General features: G+C 39.8%; 1 protein-coding gene across 2 annotated transcripts in view; it reads left to right on the forward strand.

Annotated features, from left to right (window-relative positions):
- The first annotated feature begins 10,292 nt into the window (after positions 1-10,292).
- Positions 10,293-18,748, forward strand: part of ATP7B (ATPase copper transporting beta) — a 37,201-nt gene continuing 28,745 nt past the window's right edge. Inside the window, exons 1-2 of one of the 2 annotated variants that reach the window (XM_089477629.1) lie at positions 10,293-10,585; positions 13,351-14,542. In XM_089477629.1, the coding sequence (XP_089333755.1) occupies positions 10,346-10,585; positions 13,351-14,542 (1,432 nt within the window). In that variant the 5' untranslated portion in view covers positions 10,293-10,345. Of the gene's footprint in view, positions 10,586-13,350; positions 14,543-18,748 lie in introns of those variants that run through there. The other variant, XM_089477628.1, reaches the window with a different exon arrangement.

Here is an 18,748-nt window from a genome sequence, read left to right on the forward strand (position 1 = left end):
CCTTTGCAGTTTAGGCAGAGGGTAATATATTGAACATCAAAAATATTTTGTAGTTTTGAGTGCATTTCTGTTGGCTGATTGTTTATATATAATCTCAGTACATTTTTAAATTGTCCATCCTGGTGAGTTAGCTGCTTTGAGGACCAGTGGGCTTTAAAACATACCTGTTGACATACAAATCCTGCTCCCACTTAGTGAGTCTTCCTCAGGGATGTCTGAGGCCTCTTAGGCATTTGAGTAAGAGCAAATAGCTTCCAGGGAAATCAAGGAAAAATACTAGCTTCTCCTATAAATAAAGGAGGGGATAATTAGAGAGAGGAGGTGATAAAACGCCTTTTGTTATGCCAGTGGAACAGGACAGACACTAAAGGCTATTGCTGGCTGATGTACTGTGCTCTTAGTCTGGACTGGAGAAGGGAAAATACTACACCACAGAGTACTCTATGTTCATCTCTTGATTGCCAACAAAAGGAGAAGATAATACAATGGTCGAGGTTTGTTATGTCTGGATACTTTATTTAATATTTAGCTTGGAAGTTGCAAATTAAATTTATTTTTAATGCGTTTGAATATAAATTCTAAATTATGAGTATTGTGATTAATTGCAAAGATTGCAAAGATACAGTTTGAAAAGTCCCTATCTCAAGGGAAATTTTGCAGCCTGAAATAATATAGGGAAACAATGGGGGAAAGAGTGTCAGGACTCAGGACTGAAGGGAAAAGTAAACAAGGGGGGGATATTAAACTATTTCCATTTCACATACTTAGGATAGTAGTTGAATTTTGAGGAATGTCTTGACAAGAGGGAAGGAATTAGTTCCTATGGAAAGGAAGAGCAGCAAGAAAGGGCAGAAGGGCTGTACAAACAGGTTTTCAGACAGCTAAGGGAGGTAGAATTGGATGTTTCAAGATATAAATGAGACAGCAAGAGGCAAGACTATAGAGCAGTGGTTCCCAACCTGTGGGTCGGGACTCCTTTGGGGGTCGAATGACCCTTTCATGGGGGTCGCCTAAGACCATTGGAAAACACCTATTTAATTATAGTTATGAAGTAGCAACGAAAATAATTTCATGGGTTTGGGTCACCACAACATGAGGAACTGTATTAAAGGGTTGCGGCATTAGGAAGGTTGGGAACCACTGCTATAGAGGGTTTTGAAGACAAATGCTGCAGAAATAATCCGGTTTGACACCACTTTAACTGACATGGCTCTATTCTATGGAATTCTGGAAAATGTAGTTTTCAGAGCTATTTAGCCGTCTTTGTCAGAGAGTTATCGTGCCACAACAAACTACAATTCCCATAATCTCGTAGCACTGAGGCATGGAAATTAAAGTGGTGTCAAACTGCATTATTTCTGTAGTGTAGATGTGGCCAAAAAGATCCTTAGGCCCCATTGACACTATGGAAATAATAATAATAATAATAATAATAATGCTGTTTATTTATAGCCCGCTTTCCAAAGAGATCAAAGCAGGTTACTGAAACTGGGTTATTTCTATGACATTCCCATTGGTCCCAAATGCACCCAGCACTGTTTGCAGAGGGGGCACAAAAACCCACTTAACCAAATGTACTTGACACTGGGTCCTTAAGTGTGTCTTTTTTTAAGGTCCGGAGCGATCCAGATCTTCGGTAGTGTGAGTAATCTACCGAATTGATCCGGATCGTGGGGATGGAGGTGCCTCCATGTTGAAGCGAAGTGGCACATGTCTGAATGCCAGAAAGGATTTAAATGCCTCGGAGAGATTGGTCACATGAAACATAATGGGACATCGATCCTGTATTGCATCACCGCGGAGATGTGCCACAATCTGCTCCTGGTCTTGTTTTTGCATCCATTCTTTGCTTCTTGTTATGTAGCCTATTTTATTTATATCACCATCAGGTGATGTCGATGTATACAGGTGTTTCTTTGGTGGCTTGAAGCTGCTTCATTTCTTGATCCTAGGCCAGATTTTCCTACAGATTTTCCTTTGATACTCCTGTTTCCATGTCTTGCATTCTTAGATGCCCATGATTAACAACAAGTCCTTCTTGGGTGCTTGATCAATTTCTTCTTGGACTCCAGAATAGTATTTTTCAATTTCTTCTTCTTCTGCCTCAATAGCTGGAGCATAAACTTATATTTCTGGGTTTCCTTGAAGTCTTATTGATATCATTTAGTTAGACTATGCATTCTATCCCTTTTGTTACATCTCTCCTCACTATTAATGCCACCCCATTTCTTCTTTGATTTTAATTTCCACAGTAAAACACTGTGCAATTCTCTGATGCAGAATATCCATTGTAGCTCACCCACTCCAAGTACTGTAATTGTTATACATTTCATTTCTTGTTTTACTATGTGTAGCTTCCCCTGATTAATGCTTCTCACATTCCACGGTCCTATAATGTGCTTTATAATAAGCACACAAATACAACAGGCTTGTGTACATGTGCTCATTGATTCTTAGTTGCCTGGTTTTAGTGGCTACTGGCTAGCAGCACTAGTAATTATGGCAGTTTGAACCAGTCCATATTCTAAACCAGAGGAAAAAGGAGAGAGAAAAATCTTAGTACAGCAAATGTACTTCTTTGAAACATCAGGCAGCAATAGTTTGCATTTGCTCAAGAAGACCTTGCATTTTAAAGGGTCAAAGGACGGGGGTAAGCAGACAGGAAGCTTGAGGGAGTCTGCTTAGTATGTGGAACAAAGAAAACATGCATTTTAATCACTTGTGCTTCCTGGGCAAAACATATGCAGCTAATTTCATGCAATAAAGCTCTTGGTAAGTAATAAATTAGATTAATTGGGGACAAGTACATTCATATGACCATCATGTGGCCTTTAATTCCTGAGTGGTCATTGCCTTTTGGCTTTTTCTCATGGTATGCATGATGCAGTTCTGGCAACTTTAGAACTATAGGAGAGTGAACTTTTAGTTTCCAGAATGCATAGAATTGTATTTGACAAAAGAAGCGTGAGATTATTAACGTACACAGTAAGTGTCAATATTTATATACTGCACGTGGTTAGATATCTTATAAAGTAGAATCTATATTTCCTGGCATACTGATTAAGCTGTGGTATCTAAGCATTGATATTGTAATCCTGTGTGTCAGTGAGTGTGTGTTTTGCAATGTTTTACGAAGCTAGTGGGATTTACGTCTCAGTAAATATGCAGAGGATTGGATTGCAAGTCTGGGTTAAAAAGATAATGGAGCTATTTCAGGAATGCTGAATGTTGAGGATTATGTTTATAATAATTATGTTCATAAAAGATGGGTAACTAAAAAGCTAAGGGAATAATTGTTTCATAATGTAGTTAACATAATGAAAACACATTAATTTCTTATATGTGTCATATTAGATTGGACAAAGAGAACAGAATGAAAATGAGATCAATTTTGTAAAAATGAGTGGAATTTGAAAATATGCCATGTGAAAATGTGAAATGTGAAAATATCCCATTTTAAATCATATGTATTCTTCCTTTCCTCCAAAAACATCTGTTAGAAGTGATGGAATTATTAAACTTGTCCTTTATTGTAAAGGCCTTGTGAGGTAGTTTAGGTTGAAGGAGAGTACTTCAGAATAATGTCCTAAACTTCATGGCTGAATGAGATATGAACCCAAGTCTCCTTGATGAACATTATTGCCAAGTGCAAACATACCTTGCTGATGTCTCTCAGTGTGTTTTTATACAATGACGTGATTATACTATTGGAGATTAGGAAAAGGACAGAGTGCTGTTTCTCTTCTACAAATATGTAAGCATGAATGAATGTAGAATAAATTTGCTAGAATGAGGCATGACAGCCAAGATGGTTGTAGGGCGTTTTAATCCAGGGCATCTCTTTCTTATCAGCATCACATCTGCATGTTTTTACTCATAAATACTGTACATTTTGTCCACAAAGCCAGAGTGATCTAGTGGTTTGAGTGTTGGACTATGACTCTGGAGATCAGGGTTCAAATCCTCACGCTGCAAGGAGTGACTTTGGGCAAGTTGCAGTCTCTCAACCTCAGAGGAAGGCAAAGGTAAATCCTCTGCACAAATTTTGCTAAGAAAACCCCATGATAGGATTGCCATAAGCCAGAAATGACTTGAAGGCACACAACAACAACATTCGGTCCCCTTTCCACAATTTTGTGAGCTGAAGATTTGAAAGAAAATCGATTTTTGTTCTGTCAAAGTTTGTTTGGTGGTAGTAGTTTCAGCCTTTGCATATAGAATGAAGTCTGTTCTACAGTAAAATAACAACAATAATGATCTCTCCTAGGGCAGATTTAGTTTGAACTGGATAACACTACCTCAGTTTTGCCATCCCCTTAATGACCAACTAAAGTGCCATTTACTTGCTCCACTTCCATCAGCTCTCACATTTTTGACAGATGTTAATTTCATCATAATTATGCTCTAAGTCGCTCTAAGTTTCAAGAACACACACAAGTAGCATTTGTCCATGGCCACCAATACCTGAATCCATGTGCATATGTTGCAGAACTTCTTGATCAGCCTTAAGTTTCCAGACTTGTAAAAAATCCACTTTTATGTTCTGAATCATAGAATATATTAAGATGTACTTGATTTAGTTCCCTTATGCTTAGGTTTAGCTATAGTAAGGTAATGGTAAAGGTAGTCCCTTGACACGAATGTCTAGTCGTAACTGACTATAGGAGGTGGTGCTCATCTCCGTTACTAAGCCAAAGAGCCAGCATTATCTGAGGACTGTTCTGTTGGTCATGTGGCCAGCATGACTGCACCAAACGCTGGTACCTATTTATCGACTTGTATTTGCATGCTTTTGAACTGCTAGGTTGGCAGGACCTGGGACTAGAGACAGGAGTTCACCCCATCATGCAGCACTCGGTCTTTGAACTGCCAGCCTTCCATAGTCCCAGGAGGATTTAAGTCCCACCCGTTGTTTTATTCGTCTGTTTTAATTCTCAAAAAGAGGGGTGAAAAAGCTTTGGCTCTCCAGATGTTTTAAATTTCATCTTCCAGAAGTCCCATTCAAGATGGTCAAGATAAGAGATGATGGAATTTGTGGTCTGAAAGCATTGAGAGAGGCAAAATTTCCACGCAGCTATAAACAGCTGGATGTATTTTTGTTGGTTACTTTTGGGCTGGCAGCCCAACATGACCAAAGGAACATGGTTGCTGTTAGCTGCCCTTGAGTCAACCTTGACGCATGGCAACCCAGTGGATGTGACATCTCCAAGCCACCTTATCCTCTGCTTAGGTCTTGTAGATTCAGACCCGTGACCTCCCTAATTGAGGGAGGTCAGTTGGCTTGTGGTCTTCCTCTTTTCCTCCTACCTTCTGTCTGACCTTTGGTAGATCATGGGAATTACAACCCAACAACATCTGGGAAGCCAGTTTCCCAACCAATTGATGCAAAAGTTAACAAGATAGTTAAGCTATCAATAATATTTAAACCAGTGAAAAACATGCCATTAACAAGAAGATATTCTGGCTATAGTCAGCTCAGTTCTTCTCTTCTGTTCTTGATTCATAGTGCTTCAGAACAGACATCCCTAAGGGAAAAAAGCAAACATTGTATTAGTGGTGCTGTCAAAACAAAGAAATAATTATTTAACAAGCATAATTTATATAAAGTAATGTTTTATTCTAAGCTACATAATGTGTGTTCCCTCTAAAAACAGGAATTTGGGTATTGAAAAATGCCTCCTAGATTTGTAACTCTGCCTGTTAAGTATTTCCAGGAGAAGAGCTTGATAGAATAGAAGCTTCTCATCTTCCCTCTGCATACCCTTCTCTAACAAGTAAAGGCACTTGATCTCTGTTCCCTTTTATGTTGCAGTCTTAAGCAATTCTCTCTCCTCTGCTTCATTTGTGCTCTTGAGCATGAAACTCAGATCACAGTTCTCTTGTTCAGGCAGGACATTTTTAAAAGAGGTTTTTGCTGGGAGAAGATCCAAGAGTTTAGATCCGGAGGAGCCTTTGTTTGTTCCGCTAGGCTAGCAGAAGTTATGACAGAACAAACATGGATCTTGTCTCCAGGTCTCTCTGGAAACACACTTTTCTCTGGTTTGTGGAAAAGGCTGGGATTTATTACTGATAAAATAATTTATCCTGTTTTTCCATTTTATGGCTCTTTACCTCTCTAGTTTAGTATAGGAGCCAGGGTGGGATCTCTAATAGTTAGCTGATATGGATCAAGAAGTGATGGCTTGGTATCTTTAATGTGCAACCTTGCATCAGTCGCTCTTTTTTGACCTTGCCTATTTTACAGAGTTGTTTGTAGGACGCATCTAGGCTTTTTAGCAGCACAGAAAGCTTGTAATGCTGCTGGATGCTGCTTTTTTTTTAAGGTTGTTGGAGGATTCGATTAATGTTTTAAGATAGCCTTTCTTAATCCTGGTAAGTGGCAGTGGTTGAAAGAGTAAAATGTTTATTTGAGTGTTTTATTATTGCTTTGCTCTTTTGTTTTATCTGCGTCATAGCTTGATCATGCCAGGCTTTGTCTATGCTAAATGCAGGACCAAGAGAGGTTGAAAAAGACTGTAAGCTTCTGCTTAAACATCTGTTTGCCATTTGTGTGTAAGATATTTCAGTATCGGACTGGTTGCATGAAAAAACATGACCCAAATGGATTTTAATCTTCATATATAATATACTTTTCTATGTCAGTATTACAGAGCTTGCCATTCGTAACCATGTTTTATGGTGGTCTCTTGGAATTTTAGGACAGTCTGGAATCCTGTGAGTTATATCACCAAAATGTTTCCACATTCTACAATAATGTTAGATGGCATCGCTTCATAAAAGATGGGAAGGTGGTATAATTGCCCTGTGATCACATTCCCATCCACCCATTCATCCCTTTAAAATCTGGCTTGATATGTAGAGAAGCAGAACATATTTTCTCCAAAAGACTGGAAACAAATCTAAGGAGTTTATCACACTGGGGCTGATTTTGGCATTAAAGAGAGATTAAAGCGCATTTAAAGCATCCTGCAAATGAAGCGGAAATGGCAAGTAATTGCACGAATGATTATCACATGCAATTGCACAAATAAAGTGATATTGGAAGTGCATTATCACTGAAATCCTGAAAATAAAAAGATGTGCATTAATGCTTTTTTGTGACCACTTTGATGGCGGGTTTTGTGCGATGACGTGGTATATCATTACTCTTAATTACACATTTTTTTTCTGGGATATTCAAGGGATAAACTCCCGATCTCTTTCATGTGATAAACTCCTAAGTACATTGGTCTGGGTTCAGCATTTTTTGTACTGGTGTTAGTATCTACCATTGAGTTAGGATTGAACTGCACCGGGGGGGGGGGGGAGCACACTCTACTATTGTAGATTGCCCTACATGTCTCACTTATGTGCTTTTAAAGTTTACTTTTTAAATTTATGAAACACCTAGTCAGATTTGATATAAATGATTTGGAATCAGGGGTTTGCAGGAAAGCAACCATATTTGTAGATGACACGATGCTACTTAGTATGACGATATTCGAAGCAGAGCGAAATACTGTACTCCAGACTGGATGAATGGGGAAAAAACAATGGCAGATGGGGCTTGGTGTAATCAAATATACATTACTGAGCTGGGGGGGGGGGAATAAACCTGTTGGACGGGTCTGGCCTAAGCACATCCTTTGTTGGGTAAAATAGCCAAGTATAGGTAATATATTACGGTAGAAACTAAATATCTGGCCAGTTGCTTACTTGATAGATTACTGGTGAGGAATGTTATGAAAGAATAATCAGAGAAGGGCTAAGGTTTCCTCCCCCTGTCAGCTGAAATGTTGTAATCTAGGAGCTCATGTGAAAAAAGACTACAATTGGAATGAGATGAAGGGCTACTCTACATGTAAGTGTATTATGCGAATGGCTGCAGATTTTTGCTTCATGTCTTCACTTTCCAGTGCAAATTTGTATCTGTTTGCCCTCCCTCAGCTGAAAATGTGCAGCCATGCAAATCCATGCAAAGAGGACAGACGATCACACTTATGATAATGCTTATCCCCAGGGATACTCACAGATACTCTGGTAAAAACCATGAACCCTTTCCCAGCAGAGCTTAGGGATCCCCGCCTCCCAAGCAAAAAGACCAAATTCCACCAAATCACACGTGGCCGGATTATAGTCTATTTAATTAGAATGAGGAGTATTTTGATTGTGTATATTTACTATATATTTACTATAAGGGACACCATTTTACTATAGAAATGTATTTAATTGAACTTGAGTATCCATGGGTTTTGGTATCCACATGAAATCTTGGAACCAAACCCCAGTGGATACGAAGAGCCCACTGTATTCTTTGCCTAAGGAAACCCTATGAAATTCATGGGGTCACCATAAATCAACAGGCAACTTGAAGACAGACACACACAAGCTAACCACGTTGGCAGACCCCGGAGAGATTTGCAGTGTGAGTAGTGGATTGTCTAGCTTTTGCAAAGTATTAACTTGCATATTTTCATGTATGTTCAGTCCATATATTTGTAAATAAACTCACATACCACAAAATGCCAATAAGTATCCAATGACCTTCCAAAGGAAGCCAACGTGGGTAAGGACCATCTGTCAGTGAATGTCTTACATCTTGGAGAAGAGGAATGTAAGACATTCACTGGCAGTCAGTGCTTACCTGGACAACTGTGGTCAGTACAGCAGTGCAGTGATCACCTTGACATTGACTAGAACTATCCAAAAGAGAGATCATGGGGGAGCAATCTGTCCCAGGGTGGGAAAGCACAATGAAAGTTCACTGAACTAATGGGACAGGGAAAAACCACCACTTTGGCAAGCTGGATGACAGCTGGCAGTGACAGCAATATGCATATTCAGGAATTCATTGAAAACCAGCCAAGTCCCTTTCTAAGGGCAGCAAGACTGTGTCTGCTTGGTGAAGTAAACTAACATGTGTTAAACTCGGTAAGTGGGATAAATAGCCTCATAGGAGTTTATCACACGGGAGGAATTTCTCTTAATTTCGAATGAAAAGAAAGTGGGGCCAGAACACATTCATGTGAATTCGCTAGTTCAGCGAATTTACATGAATTTGAATTGCGTTCAAACTGACTTCCCATTGCCTGAAAATAGCTTGCCATTGCCCGAAATTGCAAGTGATCACCTCTCACTCAATAATATGAAACCCCATGATTGCATTCAGACTGACTTCCCATTGCCCGAAATTGCATGTGGTAGTCTATCATGCAATAACATTAAACCACATGATTGCATTCAGATTGCCATTGGATTATACTTCCAATTTCCCTTGTTTGATAAACTCCACTATTTAGGATTTTACATTCTAGGTGAAAAGTGAAGATGGTTCTTTACCTTTAGTGATTGTGTGGAAGCGGGAAATTTCAGCAGGTAACAATGCAGCCAGGTAACAAATAACACCTGCTTAAACTTTCTTTTCTGCACAAGTACAGGGGAAGGCTAGGGCAACCCTCCTCTGAACAAATCGTGCCAAGAAAACCCCATGATTTGAAAATGATGTGAGGGCACACAACAACAACTGTCATTAAAAATACAGGAACCCTCTCCAATTTTTCAATCTGGCAATCTCTTTGGTGCCCCTATGGTCAGAAGATTCCTGAGGCCGAAACTGCTAATGCGAAGAAGGAGAGTGGAAAACCTAAGAATAGTTTGGCTCGATAGGTAGTTGTGTTTATAAGGTGGCTTTTCACCCGGTGATCTAACATTTCAGTTAATTCCTTCTGGATCTGGAGACTGGCTTTGTGTTTGTTCTTCTCGGTTTATAGCTCCCATCTCCCCTTGCAGCTCTGTCAAATTGCAAAGATCTGCACAGTATGTATAGTGCTCTCCTCATGTTTTAATAATGTGTGTGTGTAAATAAGTATAATTAAAATCTGATTTAAAAAACAGACACCCCCCCCCCCCGGCTTTTGAACATGCATGTGGTTGAAGCAAGATGAAAGCCTGTCTGTTGAAGTTAATTATACACCAAGGTTGCTTCATACAGGCCATATCTGACAAGTTTGTGAAAGGCAGCCTTGACTGAGGACACTGGAGAACCGTGTGCAAAGATGAATGGTGTTGGATGGGGTTTCTCACTGAGTACAAGGCTGACAATTGGTGGGAAATACCTAAACCTGTTTGCAAATGTACACTGGCAAACACAGCCTACTTACTGCTACAGGAGAAGATAGGGAGGGGTCAGTTCAACTATCCAAACCTTGCAGCATTCACTATGCTGGTGTTGAAATTGTTGCAGGCACTGGTTAGAGGAAACTGCTGTGCAGTGGCAAATTCAGTTGCCCCTTTTTGGAAATAATAATAATAATAATAATAATAATAATAATAATAGGCTTTCCAGTGCCATCAATTTCTTAAGGGGATGGAAAAGAAAAAAGAGGGGCCTTTGAGAAAAAGCCAGTCTTCACTGGCAACTTCTCAGCATAAAAATATTACTCTGGTGCATTTTTCTAAGGATCAGTCTTCTGATACGCTATTCAGTTTGGAAGGTGGTGAATATGGCAAATCGGTAGCGCTTGTGAAAACAAATGGTATGTCTCAGAAAGAGAAGGATGTTTCTTGCAGTGTCTTGCCAGGAGTACCGGACAGCAGTGACAGACAGGTCAGTTTAAATGGGATGGAGGAATACAAATTAAACGTTTTAGAGTATTCATGCCTTGCTCTTCGTGGGTCTTGGTGGGTGAAAGAAGTAAGATGTTACTTGGTAATAAGCCTCATTGAGTTTAGTGGCATTTACTTCAGAGATGGCACAAGGAAAGGAGTTTCTTTCACATTCAGAAATACCAAAATGTCTCTTGGAACAATAAATGTGAACATTTGTTGCTGTTGTTGTGTGCCATCAAGTCATTTCCGACTTATGGGAACCCAAAGGTGAACCCATCATAGGATTTTCTTGGAAAGATTTGTTCAGAGGAGGTTTGTCCTTTCCTTCCCTTGAGGCTGAGAGAGTTGGACTTATCCAAAGCCATCCAGTGGGTTTCATGGCCTAGCTGGGACTTGAACTCTGGTCTCCAGTCAATACATTTCGGTTACTCTAATTTTCAACTCCTGAGCATAGTAAAATTTCAGTTCAAATCAATGTGACTTTAGTACTTGGGACATATATAGCAGAGCAATTTCTTCCCTTTTGTCTTCCCCTTTTCATTTGTTTATTTAATAAATAGAGATGCTTTCTAAGTCGATTGGCTCAAAGAAACACGAAACTCCTTTCACTGTAATGACAGTTTCAGTTTTAATAAGACTTTAAATTTCTCAAATGCTTGTCAGGCTGTATGTTAATAAAATGATGAACATAACTCACCTTTTTGGTCCACTAAGGGACTGCAAGTTCTCTTGTGAGATAATAATTGGTATTTCCCAGTAAAAAACCTTTTTATGAACATGTAAATACTCCTCTGATACTTTTTATTGTTAACTGCCATCATTTACTATGACTTATGGTGACCACCAAGTCACAGTGTCATCCACAGCCCTGTGAAAAGTCTTGCAAACTCCGCCATGGCTTCCTTGATTGAATCTGTCCACCTGTAACATGGTCTTCCTCTTTTCCAACTGCTTTCTATCTTTCCAAACATTTTGTCTTTCCTACTGAGTCATGTCTTCGCATGATATGGCCAAAGTATGACAGTCTTGTCATCTTAGCTTCTAGGGAGAGTTCAGGCTTGATTCCACTAGCCCCCTTCTATTGGTCTTTTTGGTATTCCATGGTATTCACAGAACTCTCCTCCAGCACCACATTTCAAATGAGTTGAATATGACAAATTGGTAAATTCACAATTTTTTGTATCTAGAGATGGCTGTACAAAAAAGAGTGAGGCACAAATGAGGAAAGGAAAGAAGAACATATTTATTGGAACTTCTCGGTTTTCCCCAAAGGTCTTCCTGGTGAAGTCAATTGCAGTTAATCCCATAGTACACAGGGTGTGCACGTAAAAAAGTTCTCTTGGGCATCCAGGAGGCCCATTGCATTAGGGCTTCAGTACAGGTACCAGAAAGTAAATAACGTATATACTCAACAATAAGTCAACCTGATGGATAAATCGAGGGCAGGTTTTGGGGCCAAAATTATGGATTTTGATATGACTCATGGATAAGTCAAGGATAAAACTTTGGGGCATATAACAAAGAAGCTAAAAGATGAAGCAAAGGAAAACAATGCCAAAGAACTTACAAAATTCCAGCAGGCATAACTGTTTGTGCTCACATTAAAGGATGGATGGATAAGAGAGAAGAGCGAGGTCAGTGCTTCCAGTGCCGTTTACCAAGGGATAGTAACAGTTTTTTTAAAAAAATAAGAGTTAAGGTACAATGCAGTGTGCCTGCGCCATACGCGGGCACACTATATGCAGCTTTCAGTTTACGCTGAAGCTGCATGGCAAAATAATGAATGGTGTGCATGCCCGTGGCACATGCTCTCTCTCTTGCACTGTGAGCCCGAGCCCCATTATATTCAATGGGTCTTGAGCATATGTGTTTTCGCCTTACACGGGGGGTGGGGGTAGGGTGGGGTTGGCGGAACAGATCCTCCACGTAAGGTAAGGCTCCACTGTACTTACATTGACCAGTGGCTAAGGTTTTTTGGGCACCTATACATGAGTACTATATATACAGTACCTCTTCCTTGCTAATATTCAGGAGTTTAACAAAAAGTTTGAGTTCAAGGAGAGTGAACATTCAGTTCCACAAAAGTCTTTGTTCTTACACTTTAACATTGCTCAGAAGAAAACCAGGACACATGCACAGTTCCGGGGAGGTGTAATTCAAAGGGAATCCTATCAAGGAAAGCCCCCTTTAATGGTCAAAACTCTTCTCATCCTCTGCTCTTTACAGGTGTGTTTATTCGTTTTGCTTACCTCAAGAAACAGTTTGGAGTTATAGAGCACAGGATGTTCTGTTTCAGAACTAGGAGAAGCTACAACAGCTTGCTTTTGCTTGAGCCTACTGAGAAGGGCAAGACTCTCTCCCTGGTACTGATAACTGAGTGCAAATGAACTCATTTTGCAGCAGCTAGAGTAAGCTGTGGACAAAGAATATAGTGGGCTGATGAAAAAGAAGCTAGGACATTTTAAAAGCAGCTGAAACAATGGGATGGGAGCCAAACTGGGAGAGTATGCTGTGTTGTATTTTTCCTCTACTTAAAGTAGTCTCCAACAGCCTAACACAAATGAGCAGAATAAAGAGCCTTCTGGGACAGAAGCAATCAGACGCATGGTCCCAGTTTGGTAGATCAGTTGTACTGATGCTTGGTGTATTTGTGTTTACAGTACTGAAATCATTACACATTTTAAAATTATTTCTGGCTATGTACAATTCTGTGATATATTTTCAAAACAGGCACATTGTTTTTTGCTTTGTTTTTTTCTTCAGGCTGTACCAGGATCAGCAATGAAGCACCAGTTTGCCTTTGACAACGTTAGCTTTGAGAATGACTTGGAGCATTCACATGCTTTTCCTCCTCAAGTGAGCACTCTTACCATTGATATCTTGGGTATCACTTGCCAAGCCTGCGTACAATCCATAGAGAGCAGAATTTCCAAGGTGAAAGGAATTGTTGACATCAAGGTGTCCCTTGAGCAAGGAAATGCTGCTATAAAATACTTGGGGCTGGAAATAAATCCCCATCAGATCTGCCAGGAAATCAACGACATGGGATTTGATGCCAGTATTGTAGATGCAACACAGTGTTCAGGAGAAGGCACTAAAGAAGATTTGGTTATGATGAAAATAGAAGGTATGACCTGCCAGTCCTGTGTTAACACCGTTGAAGAAAAGATTGGGAAACTCCATGGTGTGAAGAAAGTCAAAGTGGCTCTCAGCAGCCAGGAAGCCACCATCACCTATTATCCACTTGTAATCAACCCTGAAGAATTAAAGGATAACATAAATAGCTTGGGATATAAAAGCACTATCAAGCATAAGCAAACCTGCTTGAAACTTGACTTGATTGATGCAGAATGCTTAAAGCAGACGGATGTAAGAACACCTGGTGGGCTTGATGGTGTTAGAGATATATCAGAAGGCAATGCAACCACTACTTGTGTTGCAGTGCTGGGTGTGGAAGGGATGCACTGCAAGTCCTGTGTCAACATAATTGAAAGTTCAATCTCAGATATGCCGGGGGTGCAATGTATTAAGGTTTCCTTGGAACAGAAAAATGCCACGGTTTGGTATGACCAGAACCTTATCACTCTGTCCACATTGCAGCAAGCCATCCAAGCTCTTCCCCCTGGTAACTTTAAAGTGTCTTTCTTTAGTGGCATGGAAGACCATAATGGACTACTTATCTTAAATGCGGCATCCCCTTATCTGTCTAGCAGCCCTCCCCCAGCACAGATGCAAGGTGAATCAAGCACAACTGTTATTATGGTTGATGGAATGACATGCAATTCTTGTGTAAAATCCATTGAAAGCTCTATATCCCAAAGGAAAGGGGTGTTGCATATCTCTGTGTCTCTAACTGAAGGGACTGCAACGATATCCTACAATCCAGTCATAACCAACTCTGAAGATCTGAGAGCTGCTATAGAAGACATGGGATTTGATGCCTCAGTCCTTTCAGGTATGATAAAGCTTTTATGTTATAGAGTCTTGTGACCGGGAAGGATCTGATCACCTCCATCAACAGTACTAGAAATTGATCAGCAAACTATACAGCTTACATGGCAGCTTGTTCAGACATAGTCCAGAGTACCAGTAGTTTATGGTTGCAAAGAGCAAAAATTCTCTTTAGTTGCCATAGGTGACTGACTGACATGCTAGTTCTGATTCTGTTAAGATCCAGAATGCAATAGATAGGAAACAACCCAGAAACATACCTTCCTAAATGTGAAGTGTAGTGTACTGAGTAGAACTTGTACCCCACTGAGAGAGTGGAAGGGTGGTTGCAGTGTTTAATCCCACTTTTACTGTTACAGCTTGAATCTCCCTTATCTGGAATTCCAAAATCTGAAATACTCTAAAACCCATAATTGTCTACATGGGTGGCAAAGATAGTGACACCTTTGCTTTGTGATGGTTCAATGTACGCAGACTTTATTTCATGCACAAAAGTACTGAAAATACAGTTAGACTTCCATATGCATGGGGGAGGGGTCCATTCTGATCCCCCGATACAAAAAAAGCAGGACCTTAAGTCCTATTCTCCCTATTGATAGTGTGATGTGTGTGCACCTAGCACAGCTGCGTGTAGGTATGGCCATTGAGGACAACAGGGCTTGCCATAGGTGGATGCTCGGATCTACGAATGGCAAGCCTGTGGATACTGAGGTCTAACTGTATTGTGTATAATATTACCTTCAGGCTGTGTGTATAAAGTGTAATTTAGACTTGGGTCCCAGCTCCAAAATATTTCATTAAGTACAGTTGGCCTTCTGTATCCACTGATTTTTTATCCACAGATTCAAGCATCCACGGCTTGAAAATATTTTTAAAATACATACAATCCAAAAAGTGAATCTTGATTTTGCCATTTTATATGAGGGACACCATTTTACTACCCCATTGTATATAAGGGGATTTGAGCATCCACAGAATTTGCTATCCATGGGCTGGAGCCAAACCCCAGCAGATACCAAGGGCCCACTGTATATGGAAATATTCCAAAATCCAAAAAACTCTGAAATCCACAACATTCTGGTCCAAAGCATTTCGAATAAGGGAGACACAACTTGTACTTGTTTCTGGAGAAGAATACTTCTGTCTGGAGATCAAAATGCCTTTGCTATGAGACTGCTGCTGAAGCTTTCTGATAATCTGGTAACCATGTGATGGTGAATGGCATCCCATTCATTTTTTAGTTGAGGGATTAATTTATGTTTAAGTCAGCAGCAGGAATGTTTTGGTGGCCAAATATAGGTTGTTCTTTAAATAGCTATCAACATAACATTTAATTCAGGACACTTCTTTAGTCGCCATAGGTGACTGACATGCTAATTCTGATTCTCACCAAGAAAGCTCTATCTAAATCTCACCAAGAGACCCTATGATAGGGTCACTTTACGACTGCCATATGTCAGAAAGAACTTGAAGGCACACAACAACAATAACAAAGCTATTAGGTGTTTTGCTTATGTAAAACACTCCACTACCAAACATTTCTGTTATTGCTTTTCTAGAATGGACTCCTACCACACACCTTGATTTATTTGGATAAAATATATAAGACTTAATATACCACTTTAACTTATTTTTTTCACTTAATATGTCTTATACATGCCCCTCCAAGTACTTCACAAGCATTAAAAAATCCATGAGTAATAAAATCAAGCAACAGTGATTTATGTTACCAGTTGTGTTTTGTCTTAAGGCTTGGTCTGACTCTAGGATGAAGGAAATGTGTTTGTGTGCACCTTCAAATTGCCTGTCAATTTATAGTGACTTCATAAATTGTATAGGCTTTTCTCAGGCACAGAGTATTCAGATATGGTTTTGTCGGTTCCTTCTTCTGAACTATAGCCTGCAGCACCTGGTATTTGATGGTGGTCTCCCATCCAGGTACTAGCCAGGCTGACCCTTCTTAGTTTCCAAGATCAGATGGGATCTGGTGCCTTTAGGGGAAGAGAGACAGCATTAATTGGAAGATGTTATTTATTTTAAAGGGAGTGTATTTTGCATCCCCTCCTCTCAGATTTATTGTTAAGCAATGGAGGGTAAAGAGGGGTGGAGCAGGAGCAACCTTTGAATAAGCATAGGATTCTGACAAATTTCCACTTCTCTGCTGCTGGCAGTCTCCCAGTTCCACTGCATTTAATCCTTTTTGCAGTGATCGTGTTCTTCCAATGTAAAAGTAAATGTTGTAGAATCTTAGTTGTGGGATTAATTGCCATTGGAGACCGCAGGAATGTTTTGTTGGCCAAATATGAGTTGCTCTGTTAATAGTTATTAGTATAAGATTTGTGCTTAGTTTGGGGCACATCAAACTTGACTTTGCATTTTATGTTTTTTTCATATTCTCCTAGCATAAAAACAAATGGAAATGCCATGCTAGCAGAGGTACACCAATAGGTTGTTGTTGTCTACCAGCTGGGAAAAGCCTTGGAATGTTTATAGCCTGGCTTGAAATGGAAGGATCCCCCTGTAAAGTAAGAATGTGCGAACTACAATGGACCCTTATTATACGCTGGGGTTTGGTTCCAACATCCCCCGTGTATAACACAAACCATGTATGCTCAAGTTCCATTAAATATAATGACATAGCAAAATGGTGTCCCTTCTAAAAAATGGAAAATCAAGGTTTGATATTTGAAATTTATACTCTTTTTGAACATTCTCAAACCATGTATGCTTGAATCCGTGTATAAAAAATCCATGTATAAGAAGGACTGACTGTATAACCCTTGGCCATGTAAAGTCCCATAGTTGCTTTTGGGGTTTTGTTTTGTTTTAAGTCCCCAGCCTATCCAGATTCCTCCATCCCAGAAAAAAAGAGGGCAAAGTGTTAGGAACAGCCATCTTCCTTTTAAATAGGCTGCACAATTGTCCACCCCTGCTAGAAACCTACCAATGTGTTGTACAGGGATAGAGAACTTGTGGTTTTCTAAATGTTGTGTGGTGTAAAATCACCATCATGTATCACCATTGGCCAGGCTTGCTAAGGATAAAGGAAATGGGAGTCCAACCCAGTCCTATAATAATATAAAATCTTCAGGCTTGCTCTATCACCTATGAATGATACAACCTTCTGGCAACCTTTTAAATGAGTGAAAGCTGTCAGTGCACTGCCCCTGTTCTTAGTTTTTGTAATTTAAGGTGCTTATCAAACAATGCAGTTATATTATTATAGTAGTGGATTAATCTCACTGTTGCTTCAGCCTTATCACACAATATTATGGTTCTCCCATTATTGTTGTGCTGTGGATTCTTTGTAATTCAATTTTTTTCATGCTGGAAATAATCCATCAATTACTGCCTTTCCTGCTGTGGTTCAATAACCAGTCTGAGTGGGAATGCCTTATTCTGTTTCATGGTGAGAATGAATAGTGTGTGTGGTACAGGCATAGTCTGGTTGTTCCTCCCTTGGTGATTCCCAAGGAACTTTCTAGCAGGGAAGGCTTGGACTACTTCTGGTGCTTGGGCGGAGAAGATAAGACTTCCCAAGAGATATAACTGTGCCTCCTACTCTGTCTTCTATGCTCTATGTTTTTGAAGCTCTTTTTAGATTTTTTGTAATTTTAAAAATAATAAATGATTTGCTTTTATAGATAACAGTGCAATCTTGACCTGTTAACCTTTGGAAGTCTCTATTCAGATACCTTTACTGCGTGGAGGATATTTTCCAAAGATCTCTCCTCTGCTTTCCTCTCATACCATGCGCATAGTGTTATCGCTCCAGAGTGTTACATTAAAAAAATATATTAAATTATTTTTATAGTCAGACCTCCATATCTGTGGAGGATCTGTTCCAGACCCCCCAGAGATAGCAAAATCCAGTTTTTCTTAATGGCAGCCCAGTGCATTATTAGGACGTTTCTAATTAGGGGAATTTTTAATTAGCCCAAATTGCTGAAAGGGGGTGTTACAAGGACCCCACGAGACTGACTCCCGATCTGTCTACAGAGGGACCAAATAATTCCCTAAGAAATAGTGCAGAGACAGGCTTCTTCAATTAAGGTCTAATTTTTATTAAAAGAGGAAAAGCATGCACAGCAATACACACACACTCGAGACTAAGGAAATAAAAGAGGGAAATTGTGGATAGATGAGAGACAGAACTAAGGGCTATACTTCACTCCAGTAGGCTTCTCCAGGAATCATAGAATTGTAGAGT

Source organism: Sceloporus occidentalis, unplaced genomic scaffold (genome assembly GCF_023333645.1).
Source record: "Sceloporus occidentalis isolate IW3139 unplaced genomic scaffold, rSceOcc1.0.p SCAF_12, whole genome shotgun sequence".
NCBI classification, from domain to species: Eukaryota; Metazoa; Chordata; class Lepidosauria; order Squamata; family Phrynosomatidae; genus Sceloporus; species Sceloporus occidentalis.